Raw genomic sequence first — 14683 nt, forward strand, 5'->3', positions numbered from 1 at the left:
GAGAGAGACAGACAGCGAGAGAGAGAGACAGACAGCGAGAGAGAGAGACAGACAGCGAGAGAGACAGCGAGAGAGAGAGAGAGACAGCGAGAGAGAGAGAGAGAAACAAAAAAGGGGGAGGCAAACAGAGAATAGTGTGAAGTCAGCAACTAAGTTTGTGACCCGTGTGTGTGTGTGTGTTAAGGACTCACTTGGGCGCGGGGTGAATGTTGAAGATGATCTGGGGTCGCGGCGGGGCCCACTCCAGGTTCCCTCTCACTCGGATCCTCAGCTTGTAGATATCAGCATGCTCCCCGTCATCAGGAGAGATGGGCAGGGAGTCAGGGATGGGCAGGAGCTGAGTGTAGCAGGATACAGGTCAGTTTGTGTGAGTCTGTGTGTGTGTCTATTTGTGTGTGTGTGTGTGTGTGTGTGTGTGTGTGTGTGTGTGTGTGTGTGTGTGTACCTTCTGTGGTGCGTCTTGTTCTGGGACCAGCCAGTCGAGCTCCGAGGCTGCAGGGAGCTGCATGCCCTCAAACTGCCTGAGCAGGCCCATGGCCACCGACTCAGCAGAGTTAGACTGGAGGAACGACGGAGAACTGAGAGAGAGAGAAAGATTGATAGACGGAATAGAGAACAAGCATACACCAAACAGTTTAATTTGAACCAGCGCAAACAATAGCCTAATTCCAGCCGCCGCAAACAATAGCCTAATTCCAACCGCCGCAAACAATAGCCTAATTCCAACCAAACAGTTTAATTTGAAACAATATCCTAATTCCAACCGCCGCAAACAATAGCCTAATTCCAACCGCCGCAAACAATAGCCGAATTCCAACCGCCGCAAACAATAGCCGAATTCCAACCGCCGCAAACAATAGCCGAATTCCAACCGCCGCAAACAATAGCCGAATTCCAACCACCGCAAACAATAAGTAAGCATCTACCTCTGATTTCACAAGGTTGCAAGTTCAAATCCAGCAATAGAAAGAAACATTTTGACGATATTATTCCACACAGCTACAAGGATGCACTTTCATACTAGGTTTATGACCTCATATTGGAGCTGATCGAGACCCAAACTGATGTATAAAACAATCTTTCAATTATCTACAAGCACCATCAAAACTGTCACACAAGAAAATCATTTGACTTGGTGAAAATCAGTTTTTAGGAGCTAACTTTTTCCATGTGGTTTCTTCCTTCACAAACTCCTAAATATTTGGTAAAATTATTCATTTTGTGTACGGTTTCCTAGAAAACAAGGGTGGCTCAATTTACCCCTTTGGCTCAATGTACCCCACTCTCCCCTATCAGGAGTCGGCAACCTTTTTCATGTTAAGTGACAATTAATAATTTATCCTACCAATCGACATGCCAGTTATGATTTTCTTCATATGTGCATTACAACTAATTGTGTACGTAGATTATACACTTTTGGAAATCTTAGACCAAGACTTATCCTATCAGAGGGCACGTTGGTGAGTACCCTTAACAAGTTGGTGAGTGCTCTTTGCCCTATTTCCACAAGTGCATAGGGCAAAGGATAGAGAGGTCGATTTGGCATTAGGCCAACATCTTTGAGGCTAGAAGGGAGGGAAGTAGTTCTTACATAGACTCTGATCTGAGGAAAGAGCGGCCACTGGATGTCACACCGCGCTTTATGTCTGCATCTGAGAGAGAGAAAGAGAAAGGAACCTCAACATAACAGCAGGACATATGCCCAGGACGTGAGCAGAACAACAGACCCCAACCCTCACTGTTACACCCGCCCAAGCCCCATCCTGCGACATAAGAGGTATGTATCAGATGCTCAACATGCTCTGCTCACACCTACTGTGATGGTCCGGGCCTAAACCCCACAAAAACAACACTAGACACTATGGAACACAAAGCTATTACTATCTCATCCTGGAATATATACAAGGTCTGAGGTCATCTGTCTTTGGCCTAAAGAGCAGGAACCCAGACTTCATCAAAGAAACTGAAAATACAGACATTGTCATCCTACAAGAAACATGGTATAAAAGGAGACGGACCCACTGGTTGCCCTCTAGGTTACAGAGAGCTGGTAGTCCCATCCACCACACTACCAGATGTGAAACAGGGAAGAGACTCAGGGGGTATGCTAATTTTATATAGGGCAGACCTAACCCACTTTTAAATGAGTCAAAACAGTAACATTTTACATCTTCCTAGACATGAATAAGGAAATTCTCAGAAAAATGTGAACAAACAAACACCATTGTAAATGCAACCTATATTTATGTTGATTTATTTTTCCCTTTTGTACTATAACAATGTGCACATCATTACAACATTGTATACAGACAATTACACTTGACATGTCTTTTTCCTTTTGGAACTTTTGTGAGTGTTAATGTTTACAGTGATTTTTATTTATTTATTTCACTTTTGTTGATTAATCTCTCTTCCTTGCTTTGGCAATGTAAACATATGTTTTTCCCTTGCCATTAAAGCCTCTTACATTTTGAGAGAGAAACAGAGATAGATCGAGATTAGGCTCAGTGCTTTTAAAAAGCACAACTATCAAACTATAGCATCACCTGGTTCAAAAGAAAAAGGCATCAAATTCAGACAATCACAAAAAAGAAAAATCACTACCTTTATATGCAAAAGGACTGATCTATCATTAACCCGTTAGTTCGCTGCTAATTCTGACATATTCAACAAGTGTCCTTTGTCTTATGAAAGCCTACCTACCACGTAGCAGTATTTCTCACCAGTGCTGGAATTATTATCTTATATTATCTTATAATTTATTGATAGCTACGCCCTTATAGAACACAGCAAATACGATTAGGTGGCAGCCATTTTGTTTGTAGTCCATTGTAAAGGCTCTTAACTCTAGTCTTGCACGTGTCATATCTGATGTTTATTTTAAAAGGAGATATGTGTAATATAGTTGAATTGTCATTTAAGTAAATGTCAATAGATTTAGAGTAATAGTGGAATCATAGTGTTTCACAATATTTCTCCCCCCCCCCCCACACAAAATAAATAAATGAAATGTGCCCACACAAAACATACTTTAGGTAATGAAGCCGATTATGTTGTTCCTTTCACGGGTCACATTATTTTACATGATGAAGTTTACCGTAGTTCCCCAGAACAGTTGAGACAGTCACGTGTTTGTTTGTATAGAGCACAACGGGAGAAAGCAGGAGCAGGAGAATCCAGCAGTGTATTTGGTTAATGAAAACTGGGATAGAGCCCAACCCTACCCTCCCAACCCATAGCTCCCTGGCCTCCTTAGCCCCACCCCCCGCCCCCACCAGACCAGATACCTGAGAAGAGGGAGGCGTGCGACAGGGAGACACTCTTAGACACCGCCATCAGGGACTGGCCCTCACAGCCATCTGAGAGAAATAGATTACACTCAGCAACCAGCCCCACATATACTATATAGTACTACACACCACATATATACTATATAGTACTACACACCACATATATACTATATACTATATAGTACTACACACCACCACATATATACTATATAGTACTACACACCACCACATATACTATATATATATTACTACTCACCAACAAAAACAGTTGAAGTCGGAAGTTTACATACAACTTAGCCAAATACATTTAAAAACTCAGTTTCACAATACCTGACATTTAATCCTAGTAAAAAGTATCTGTCTTAGGTCAGTTAGGATCACCACTTTATTTTAAGAATGTGAAATGTCAGAATAATAGTAGAGAATTATTAATTTCAGCTTTTATTTCTTTCATCACATTCACAGTGGATCAGAAGTTTACATACATTCAATTAGTATTTGGTAGTATTGCCTTTAAATTGTTTAACTTGGGTCAAACGTGTTGGGTAGCCTCCCACAAACTTGAAACGTGAAATTTGGCCCATTCCTCCTGACAGAGCTGGTGTAACTGAGTCAGGTTTGTAGGCCTCCTTGCTCGCACACACTTTTTCAGTTCTGCCCACAAATCTCCTATAGGATTGAGGTCAGGTCTTTGTGATGGCCACTCCAATACCTTGACTTTGTTGTCCTTAAGCCATTTTACACAACTTTGGAAGTATGCTTGGAGTCATTGCCCATTTGGAAGACCCATTCGCGACCAAGCTTTAACTTCCTGAATGATGCCTTGAGATGTTGCTTCAATATATCCACAATTTCCCCCCCCTCATGATGCCATCTATTTTGTGAAGTGCACCAGTCCCTCCTGCAGCAAAGCACCCCCACAACAAGATGCTGCCACCCCCGTACTTCACGTTTGGGATGATGTTCTTCGGCTTGCAAGTCTCCCCCTTTTTCTTCCAAACATAACGATGGTCATTATGGCCTAACAGTTCTATTTTTGTTTCATCAGACCAGAGGACATTTCTCCAAAAAGTACCATCTTTGTCCCCATGTGCAGTTGCAAACCGTAGTCTGGCCTTTTTTGGAGGTGGCTTCTTAATTGCTGAGCGGCCTTTCAGCTTATGTCGATATTGGACTCATTTTACTGTGGATATAGATACTTTTGTAACCGTTTCCTCCAGCATCTTCACACGGTCCTTTGCTGTTGTTCTGGGATTGATTTGCACTTTTCACACCAAAGTACGTTCATCTCTAGGAGACAGAACGCGTCTCCTTCCTAAGCGGTATGACGGCTGCGTGGTCCCATGGCGTTTATACTTGCATACTATTGTTTGTACAGGTGGATGTGGTACCTTCAGGCGTTTGGAAATTGCTCCCAAGGATGAACCAGACTTGAGGTCTACAATTGTTTTTCTGAGGTCTTGGCTGATTTCTTTTGATTGTCTCATGATGTCAAGCAAAGAGGCACTAAGTTTGAAGGGAGGCCTTGAAATACATCCACAGGTACACCTCCAATTGACTCAAATGATGTCAATTAGTCTATTAGAAGCTTCTAAAGCCATGACATCATTTTCTGGAATTTTCCAAGCTGTTTAAAGGCACAGTCAACTTAGTGCATGTAAACTTCTGACCTACTGGAATTGTGATACAGTGAGTTATAAGTGAAATAATCTGTCTGTAAACCATTTTTTGAAAAATTACTTGTCCTAACAGACTTGTCAAAATTATAGTTTGTTAACAAGAAATTTGTGGAGTGGTTGAAAAACGAGTTTTAATGACTCCAACCTAAGTGTATGTAAACTTCCGACTTCAACTGTATATACTATACACCACCACACACCACCACACACACACACCCCACCACCACGAAAATACTACTACACACCACCAGCCCCACAACGCCACATATACACTACCGTTCAAGTTTGGGGTCACTTAGAAATGTCCTTGTTTTGAAAAGAAAAGCCTGTGTAGATATTACATAAAATTAAAAATAATCTGTTTCCAGCTACAACAGTCATTTACAACATTAACAATGTCTACACTTGTATTTCTGATCAATTTGATGTCATTTTAATGGACTTTTTTTTTTTTTTGCTTTTCTTTCAAAAACAAGGAAATTTCAAAGTGACCCAAACTTTTGAATGAGTGTGTGTATACACTAGCACACACACACACTACCTAAATACTACTACCACTAGCACACACACACACTACCTAAATACTACTACCACTACCTAAATACTACCTCACACACCCACACATAACCTTTAACCTACTACATACCCACACATATATACACTACCCACAAAGCAGTACTTTGTGTACCCCTCACACAGATGAAGGACATGGGAACACACATTAAAGCCCACCCAACCATGCTGATAGTCAGCAATGTTAGGTAAAATGTGTATTCAAGTGTTAGCCCACAAACCCAATAGTTAAGACTGGTACAGTATCTTAGAAGCTGGATCCACAGAAAACGTAACACATCCTCTAATCCTTTTCATTCAAATAAGTCTGTGCGTGTAGGTTAAAAACACCCACCCCTTTTCGTGAAGCCACAGTTATGACTACCAGTCTGTGCCTACTAACCTTACATGAACCTGCCTTCGTATGCTCTTATCATAGATAATAAAAGATTTATAACTTTTACAAAACACACACACAATCTATCTTTCCTTAACAGTCCAGAGAGCAATGTTAACGACTGCCAGTAAAAATGGGAGACGTTTTCCAGCCTTGGTGGGTGAATATGATGGGACACCTGCCGATGAGGTGGTGAATGATATGGGACATGACGTGCAATTTAATGTCTCCCCTCCCTCGCTCTACCTTTCAGCTCGCACTCCTCCACCTCCTCGGCCGAGCCGGAGTTGGACAGGTGAAAGGAATCCTGGGAGCTCCTGCGGGAGCATCCACTGTCTGTTGAATGGAACACTAAAAGAGGGGAAGGGGGGAGAGAGAGAGCCAGATGGTTAAAACAAATACCAGCAAAATTATGACATGGGGACTAAGCCCAAAATGGAGTAGTTGTATGGGTGCCAGAAGATGTGAGCGAAGTTGAGCGGTTGGAAATCCCGGTGCTGACACACAGCTCAAACCGCTCCGCTAAAAACTGCTCCGTGCTCATTTAGGAGAAAAAACAACTGCTGCTCCAAATTTGCTCCATTCACTAAAAAAAAAAAAAATCACAATTTAACCAACACCCATCTATTGTTGTGACTACCTGAACCTACCATTTTGGTTTTGAAGTATTGAAACTGAACCATATGATTGGAAAGAAAAGTATTTGAATAAACCTAAGAAGGAACGAAAAATAAATTTCAGCTATATTATTATATTATTTATTATTATATTATTTCAATTATTACAAGGCTATAGCTTAGAAAGAAATACAATTTGCAAGTGCCACACAATAGGCTGTTAGGGACATAAAGCACTAAGCATTTAAACAACATTTCATTGTATTAAATCATTATAGTCTATACATTTTGAGTACAGCATTTGGAAAGTACTCAGACCCCTTGACTTCTTCCACATTTTGTTACGTTCCAGCCTTATTCGAAAACAGATTCAATAGTTTTTTCCCCTCATCAATTTACATACAATACCGCATTATGACAAAGCAAAAACAGATTTGACTTTATTTTTTGCACATTTGTTGATGTGCATTTGACAGCGATGACAGCCTCGAGTCTTCTTGGGTATGAGGCTACAGGCTTGGTACACCTGTATTTGAAGAGTTTCTCCCATTCTTATCTGCAGAGCCTCTCAAACTCGGTCAGGTTGGAGGGGGAGCATTGCTGCACAGCCATTTTCCAAGTCCCTCCAGAGATATTTGATCAGGTTCAAGTCTGGGCTCTGGCTGGGCCACTCAAGGACATTCAGAGACTTGTCCCGAAGCCACTCTTGTGTTGTCTTGGCTGTGTGCTTAGGGTCATTGTCCTGTTGGAAGGTGAACCATCACCCCAGTCTGAGGTCCTGAGCAGGTTTTCTTCAAGGATCTCGGTACTTTGCGCCGTTCAGCTTTCCCTCGATCCTGACAAGTCTCCCAGTCCCTGCCTCTGAAAAACATCCCCGCTTCATGATGCTGCCACCACCATGCTTCATTGTAGGGGTGGTGCCAGGCTTCCTTCAGATGTGACACTTGGCATTCAGGCCAACATTTTAGTTTCATCAGACCAGAGAATCATGTTTCTCATGGCCTGAGAGTCCTTTAGGTTCCTTTTGGCAAGTCCAAGTGGGCTGTCGTGCCTTTTTACTGAGGAGTAGCTTCTGTCTGGCCACTACCATAAAGGCCTGATTGGTGGAGCGCTGCAGAGATGGTTGTCCTTCTGGAAGGTTCTCCCATCTCCATAGAGGAACTCTGCCAGAGTGACCATCAGGTTTTGGTCACCTCCCTGACCAAGGCACTTCTCCCCTGATTGCTCAGTTTGGCCGGGTGGCCAGGTCTAGGATGACTCTTGGTGGTTCCAAACTTCATCCATTTAAGAATGATGGAGGCCACTGTGTTCTTGGGGATCTTCAATGCTGCAGAAATGTTTTGGTACCCTTCCCCAGATCTGGGCTTCGACACAATCCTGTCTCAGAGCTCTACGGACAATTCCTTCGACCTCATGGCTTGGTTTTTGCTGTGACATGCACTGTCACCTGTCAGAACTTAGTGTGTGTGCCTTTACAAATAATGTCCAAATCAGTTGAACTTACCACAGGTGGACTAAAATCAAGTTGTAGAAACATCAAGGATGATCAATAGAAACCGGATGCACAGAGTCTCATAACAAAGGGTTTTAAATATTTATGCAAATAAGGTAGGTTATTTATTTTTTATACATTTGCAAAAATGTATATGTAATTATGGGGTAGTGTGTGTGTAGATTGATGAGGACAAAATGGTATTTCATTCATTTTAGAATAAGGCTGTAACGTAACAAAATGTGGGAAAAGTCAAGTGGTCTCAATACTTTCTGAATGTGCTGTAGGCTGTGACTTAGAAATACAAATGACATTGTTTTACAAGTAGGCCTAAAGGTTTTTAGGCAAAATAACCCAATCAAAATGGAAAGCTCCTTGAACTTGGTAATATGCCATGCCTAATGGGCCAAAATCAATTATGGCCTATTGTATAGATAATAAAACTTTATAAATACATTATCTACTCACCTCATTCCTGTCTTATAGCATTATGTGCATGTAGGAAGTACACCATCATGCTTTCAGGATACTTTAATATTAATAACCAATGTCAAGGCATCATGATACAGAGAAAGACATACAAATGCTACAGTCTACCAACATCAAATAAATGCTGATGACAGACATATTTATGCAAAAAACAGGGGGTAAATTAATTTAGATACAGTCACAAGCTCCAATCTGAATGGCAGCAGGGAGAATATGATGTGGACACCAAGGAACTTAATTCTCAATCCGCTCCACTACAGCCCTGTTGATGTGAATGGGGGAGTGTTCTGCCCTCCTTTTCCTGTAGTCCACGATCATCTCCTTTGTTTTGCTCATGTTGAGGGAGAGGTGGTTGTTCTGGCACCACACTGCCAGGTCTCTGACCTCCTCCCTATAGGCTGTCTCATCGTTGTCAGTGATCAGGCCTACCACTGTTGTGTCGTCAGCAAACTTATTGATGGTGTTGGAATCGTGCTTGGCATATTCAGTCGTGGGTTAACAGGGAGTACAGGAGGGGAATAAGTACACACCCCTGAGGGGCCCCTTGTTGAGGATTAGTGCTGGAGATGTGCTGCTGCCTACCCTTACCACCTGGGGGCAGCCTGTCAGAAAAGTCTAGGATCCAGTTGCAGAGGAAGGTGTTTAGTCCCAGGTTCCTTAGTTTAGTGATGAGCTTTGTGGGTACTATGGCGTTGAACGCTGAGCTGTCGTCAATGAACAGCATTCTCACATAGGTCTTCCTTTTGTCTAGGTGGGAAAGGGCAGTGTGGAGTGCGATTAAGATTGCGTCATCTGTGGATCTGTTGGGGCGGTATGCGAATTGGAGTGTGTCTAGTGTTTTCGGTATGATGGTGTTGATGTGAGCCATGACCAGCCTTTCAAAGCACTTTATGGCTACCAACGTGAGTGCTAGAGGGCGGTAATCATTTAGGCAGGTTACCTTCGCTTTCTTGGCCACAGGAACTATGGTGGTCTGTTTGAAACATGTAGGTGTTACAGAGGTTGAAAATATCAGTGAAGACACTTGCCAGTTGGTCCGCACATGCTTTGAGTCCACGTCCTGGTAAACCGTCTGGCCAAGCGGTGAATGTTGACCTGTTTTAAGGTCTTGCTCACATCGGCTACGGAGAGCGTGATCACACAGTCATCCAGAACAGCTTGTGCCCTCATCCATGCTTCAGAGTCGCTTGCCTCGAAGCGAACATAAAAGGCATTTAGCTCGTCTGGTACGCTCGCATCACTGGGTAGCTCACGGCTGGGTTTCCCTTTGTAGTCAGTAACAGTTTTCATGTCCTGCCACATGCAACGAGCGTCGCAACCGGTGTAGTAGGATTCAGTCTCAGTCATGTATTGATGCTTTGCCTGTCTGAGGGCTAAGCGTCGGGATTAGTGCCCCACTCCTTGAAAGCTGCAGCTCTAGCCTTTAGCTCGGTGCGGATAATCCATGGCTTCAGGTTGGGATGTGTGCGTATGGTCACTGTGGGGACGATGTCGTCGATGCACTTATTGATGAAGCCAGTGACTAAGGTGGTGTACTCCTCAATGTCATTGGATGAATCCCGGAACATATTCCAATGTGCTAGCAAAACAGTCCTGTAGCGTAGCATCCGCATCATCTGACTGCTTCCATATTGAGCGAGTCACTGGTAGTTCCTGCTTTCGTTTTTGCTTGTAAGCAGGAATCAGGAGGATAGAATTACGGTCAGATTTGCCAAATGGAGGGCGAGGGAGAGCTTTGTACGCATCTCTGTGTGTGGAGTAAAGGTGGTCTAGAGTTTTTCCTTCTCCTCTGGTTGCACAATTGACATGCTGGTAGAAACGAGGTAAAACTGATTTAAGTTTGCCTGCATTAAAGTCGCCGGCCACTAGGAGCACTACTTCTGGATTAGCATTTTCTTGTTTGCTTATGGCGTTATACAGCTCGTTGGAGTGCGGTCTTCGTGCCAGCATTGGTTTGCGGCGGTAAATAGAAGGCTGTATTTTTTTAACCTTTGATTAACTAGGCAAGTCAGTTAAGAACAAATTCTTATTTACAATGACGGCCTACCGCAGACAAACCAGGAAGACGCCGGGCCAATTGGGCACCGCTCTGTGGGACTCCCAATCATGGCCGCGTGTGAAACCGCCTCGATTCGAACCAGGGACTGTAGTGACGCCTCTTGCACTGAGATGCAGTGCCTTAAGACCGCACAATTGGCCCAGCGTCGTAAGGGATTGTCCGGTGTAGGCCGGTGAGAGGCTCAATAGTAGTGAGAGGCTCGATAGTAGTGAGAGGTTCGATAGTAGTGAGAGGCTCGATAGTAGTGAGAGGTAGTGAAAGGCTCGATAGTAGTGAGAGGTAGTGAGATGCTCGACAGTAGTGAGAGGTAGTGAGAGGCTCGATAGTAGTGAGAGGTAGTGAGAGGCTCGACAGTAGTGAGAGGTACTGAGAGGCTCGATAGTAGTGAGAGGTACTGAGAGGCTCGATAGTAGTGAGCGGCTCGATCAAACAGCAGCAGAACAGAGACATGCAGACACTTTCATAACAGGAATCAACATAATGCATAGGCTATTAACTGTTGACCAAATTAATGGTTCTAGAACAATCTACAGGAACGTTATGTAGCAAAAATCACAGAAAATGTACACACTTAAGCAAAATGCTTCAGTAAGAGAAAGACGGTGTGGGTAATTTTGAGTTTATCGTCCCAGCTCTAGCGTGTGTGTGTGTGTGTGTGTGTGTGTGCAGGTGTACGTCTGGCCCATGTGTCGGCTCTTACAGCGCTGTGAGGGAGGCAGGCGGGTCCGCTGGATCTGGCGTCTACGCAGCCGGATCTTCTGTTTGAGCTGCCGGATCTCTGAGTCACTGTCGTCACCCTCCTCCTCGTCCTCCACCACCACCCGCCGCCGCAGGTTGCACTTCATCAGCTCGATGGCGGCGATCAGAGACTCCGAGATGCTGAAGTGGGCGTTCTCCTGGAATGAGATGCAGATGGCCGGAGGAGAGTGAGGCCTTGTTGTAACACTTCAGTATGGACGCTCCCTTCTGCCCTAACTTGACTGGTTTAACACAGTTGGGGAGGTGCACAATTTTAAAAAAAAATTATATATATAAAAAATATATAAAATAATATATCTAAAATATATATATATATAATATATTTTATATATATTTATATATATTAGATATATTTTATATATATATATATTAGATATATATATATATATATATATATATATATATATATTTTTTTTTTTTTTAATTGTGCACCTCCCCATACTATGTTAAATATTATATATATATATATATATATTTTTTTTTTTAATTGTGCACCAACTGTGTCAACTTCAAGATATATATATATATATTAACATTTTATTTATACAGATTATTTATACAGATTATTCTCATTGAGATAACATCTTTTTTCCAAGAGAGACCTGGTCCAATAGCAGCAGGGGGAAACAACTTACATACACTAACAACATGAAACAAAAATATAAACAAACATAACAGTACAACAATTACATATTACATTAACACAAACATCTTGACTAAAAACAGCTGGCCTAAAAACAATTACACTCTATGATATATACATCAATCAAGTTTTTAAACTCCACCAACAAAACTAGATCATCACATTTTAAAATGTTCAGGAGAGAATTCCAGGACCACAGAGTTAAGTAACAAACTATTTCTACCATGACCTGTTCTAATTTTTGGTACTGCTAGAAGCAAATGGAATGGGACCGTAATTTATATTTATTTACCAACCGGACTATGAAAAGAACAGAGATAAAATGGCATTTTACCCAATATGGCCTTATAAATCAGTGTATACCAGTGTTTAAGCCTACGCAAGGTCAATGACGACCAGCCAACAGCACTGTTGACATCACAATGATGTGTTAGACGTTTCTGATTTGTAATGAACCTGAGGGCTGCATGATCCACTGAATCAAATGCTCTCAGGGTAGTGTCTGAGGCCTGCATATATATATATAAATCACTCAAATCTAAAACCGACAGTAATGTACATCGTACCAGCTCCTTCCTGGTCTCCAAAGAAAAACAAGCCTCATGCCGGTAATAAAAACCTATTTTCAGCTTGAGCTTCCTTATCAAGTTCTCTACATGCACAGTGAGGCTCAACTTATCATCAACCCACACACCCAAATATTTGGACACTTTAACTTGCTCTATAGTATGTCCAGCCAATGTAGCAATGACATGATTAGTAACATGCCTGGCATTTGAAAATACCATGCATTTTGTTTTACCCGAATTTAGAATCAGCTTCAAATCATACAGATTCTGTTGTGATGTTAAATGCTCTTTGGGCATTTTCAAAAGCTAAAGATAAACTACTACCACTTGAATAAAGAACAGTATCATCTGCATAAAAATAAAAGCGGGTCAGAAGCGGGTTTATGAACCCTCCCCAAGGCTCACCTTCTCCAGGTCAGCACAGCTGCCGAAGTCCTGCTCTGACAGGTAGCTGATGAGGCTCTGTCCCTCCAACGGCTTCCGGAACATGCAGTCTGGAACACTGCTGTACTGGGAGCCGTCTGTGTAGACCACACGCAGCGAGAGACACACGCACGCAGCAAGACGCATGCAGCAAGACACACACACACACACACACACACACACACACACACACACACACACAAAGAAAGAGTCACACACACAAACCACTCTGTTTAAACTTGAAGCTGCTGGTGTATGAGACTTCCCCTTGCCTTGTTCCACATGTTGTTGTGTTACAGCCTGAATCACTCAGATACACATAATACCCCATAATGACAAAGTCAAAACAGGTTTTTTGAAATATGAAAATATATTGAAAATAAAATACAGAAATCTTTCATTTACATAAGTATTCACACCTCTGTTAATAGTTTGTAGAAAACACCTTTGGCAGCAATTACAGCTGTGAGTCTTTCTGGGTAAGTCTCTACGAGTGATTACAGCTGTGAGTCTTTCTGGGTAAGTCTCTAAGAGCTTTCCACACCTGTATTACACAATATTCTTTTAATTCTTCGATTAAGTTGGTTGTTGATCATTGCTAGACTGCAATATGCAAGTTGTCATAGATTTTCATGCCGATTTAAGTCTAAACTGAAACTCGTCCACTCAGGATCATTCAATGTCATCTTGGTAATCAACCGTGTATATTTGACCATTTGTTTTTAGCTTATTGTCCTGCTGAAAGGTTCATTTGTCTCCCAGTGTCTGTTGGACAGCAGACAACCAGGTTTTCCTCTAGGATTTTTGCTGTGCTTAGCTCTATTCCGTTTATTTTCATTCAACAAAAAAATAACTCCCTCACTCGTCCTTGACAAGTGTAAGTGGTATGAAATGGCTAGCTAGTTAGCGGGACGCGCGAGTAGCGTTTCAATCGGTGACGTCATTCACTCTGAGAACTTTAAGTAGTTGCTCTGCAAGGGTAACGATGCTTCAAGGGTGACCTGTTGTCGATGTGTTCAGGGATCCCTGGTTCAAGCCCAGGAGAGGGACGGAAGCAGAACTGTTACACATGCAAAACTGTTACACAAGCATACCCATAACATGATGCAGCCACCACCATGTTTTAAAATATGAAGTGGTACACAGTGATGTGTTGTGTTTGCCCCAAACATAACGCTTTGTATTCATGACATAAAAGGTCATTTCTTTGGCACATATTTTACAGTTTTACTTGAGTACCTTATTGCAAACAGGATGGATGTTTTTTAATATTTTTATTCTGTACAGGCTTCCTTCTTTTCACGCTGTCATTTAGGTTAGTATTGTGGAGTAACCACAATGTTTTAAAGTCAACATTAGCCTCGTGGTGAAATCTCTGAATGGTTTCCTTCCTCTCTGGCAACTAAGCTTCAGTTGCCGGAGAGGAAGCAAACCGTTCAGGAACCTTTCAGGGAAGGATGCCTTTATCTCTCTAGTGACTGGGTTTATTGATTCACCATTCAAAGTGTAATTAATAACCTCACCATGCCCAAAGCGATATTCAATGTGTGCTTTTGTTTTTTTTAAACAATTACGTGCCCTCCTTTGCGAGGCATTGGAAAACCTCCCTGGTCTTTACTGTTGAATCTGTGTTTGAAATTCACCGCTCGACTGAGGGACCTTACAGATAATTGGATGTGTTGGGGTACAGAGATGAGGTAGTCATTCAAAAATC

At 42.3% G+C, this 14683-nt stretch overlaps 1 protein-coding gene across 6 annotated transcripts in view; it reads right to left on the reverse strand.

The window, feature by feature from the left end:
* The window catches only part of LOC112238210 (run domain Beclin-1-interacting and cysteine-rich domain-containing protein), a 70953-nt gene that overhangs the window by 17866 nt on the left and 38404 nt on the right, over positions 1–14683 (reverse strand). For 4 of the 6 annotated variants that reach the window (XM_042322907.1, XM_042322904.1, XM_042322905.1 and 1 more), the window contains 7 exons: positions 12952–13067; positions 11276–11471; positions 6165–6269; positions 3288–3359; positions 1592–1652; positions 446–578; positions 192–337 (listed from right to left, as the gene is read on the reverse strand). In XM_042322907.1, coding sequence (XP_042178841.1) covers positions 192–337; positions 446–578; positions 1592–1652; positions 3288–3359; positions 6165–6269; positions 11276–11471; positions 12952–13067 — 829 coding nt within the window. The remainder of the gene's footprint in view (positions 1–191; positions 338–445; positions 579–1591; positions 1653–3287; positions 3360–6164; positions 6270–11275; positions 11472–12951; positions 13068–14683) is intronic. The other 2 variants (XM_042322908.1, XM_042322906.1) reach the window with 1 other exon arrangement.

This window comes from Oncorhynchus tshawytscha, linkage group LG06 (assembly GCF_018296145.1).
Source record: "Oncorhynchus tshawytscha isolate Ot180627B linkage group LG06, Otsh_v2.0, whole genome shotgun sequence".
NCBI classification, from domain to species: domain Eukaryota; kingdom Metazoa; phylum Chordata; class Actinopteri; order Salmoniformes; family Salmonidae; genus Oncorhynchus; species Oncorhynchus tshawytscha.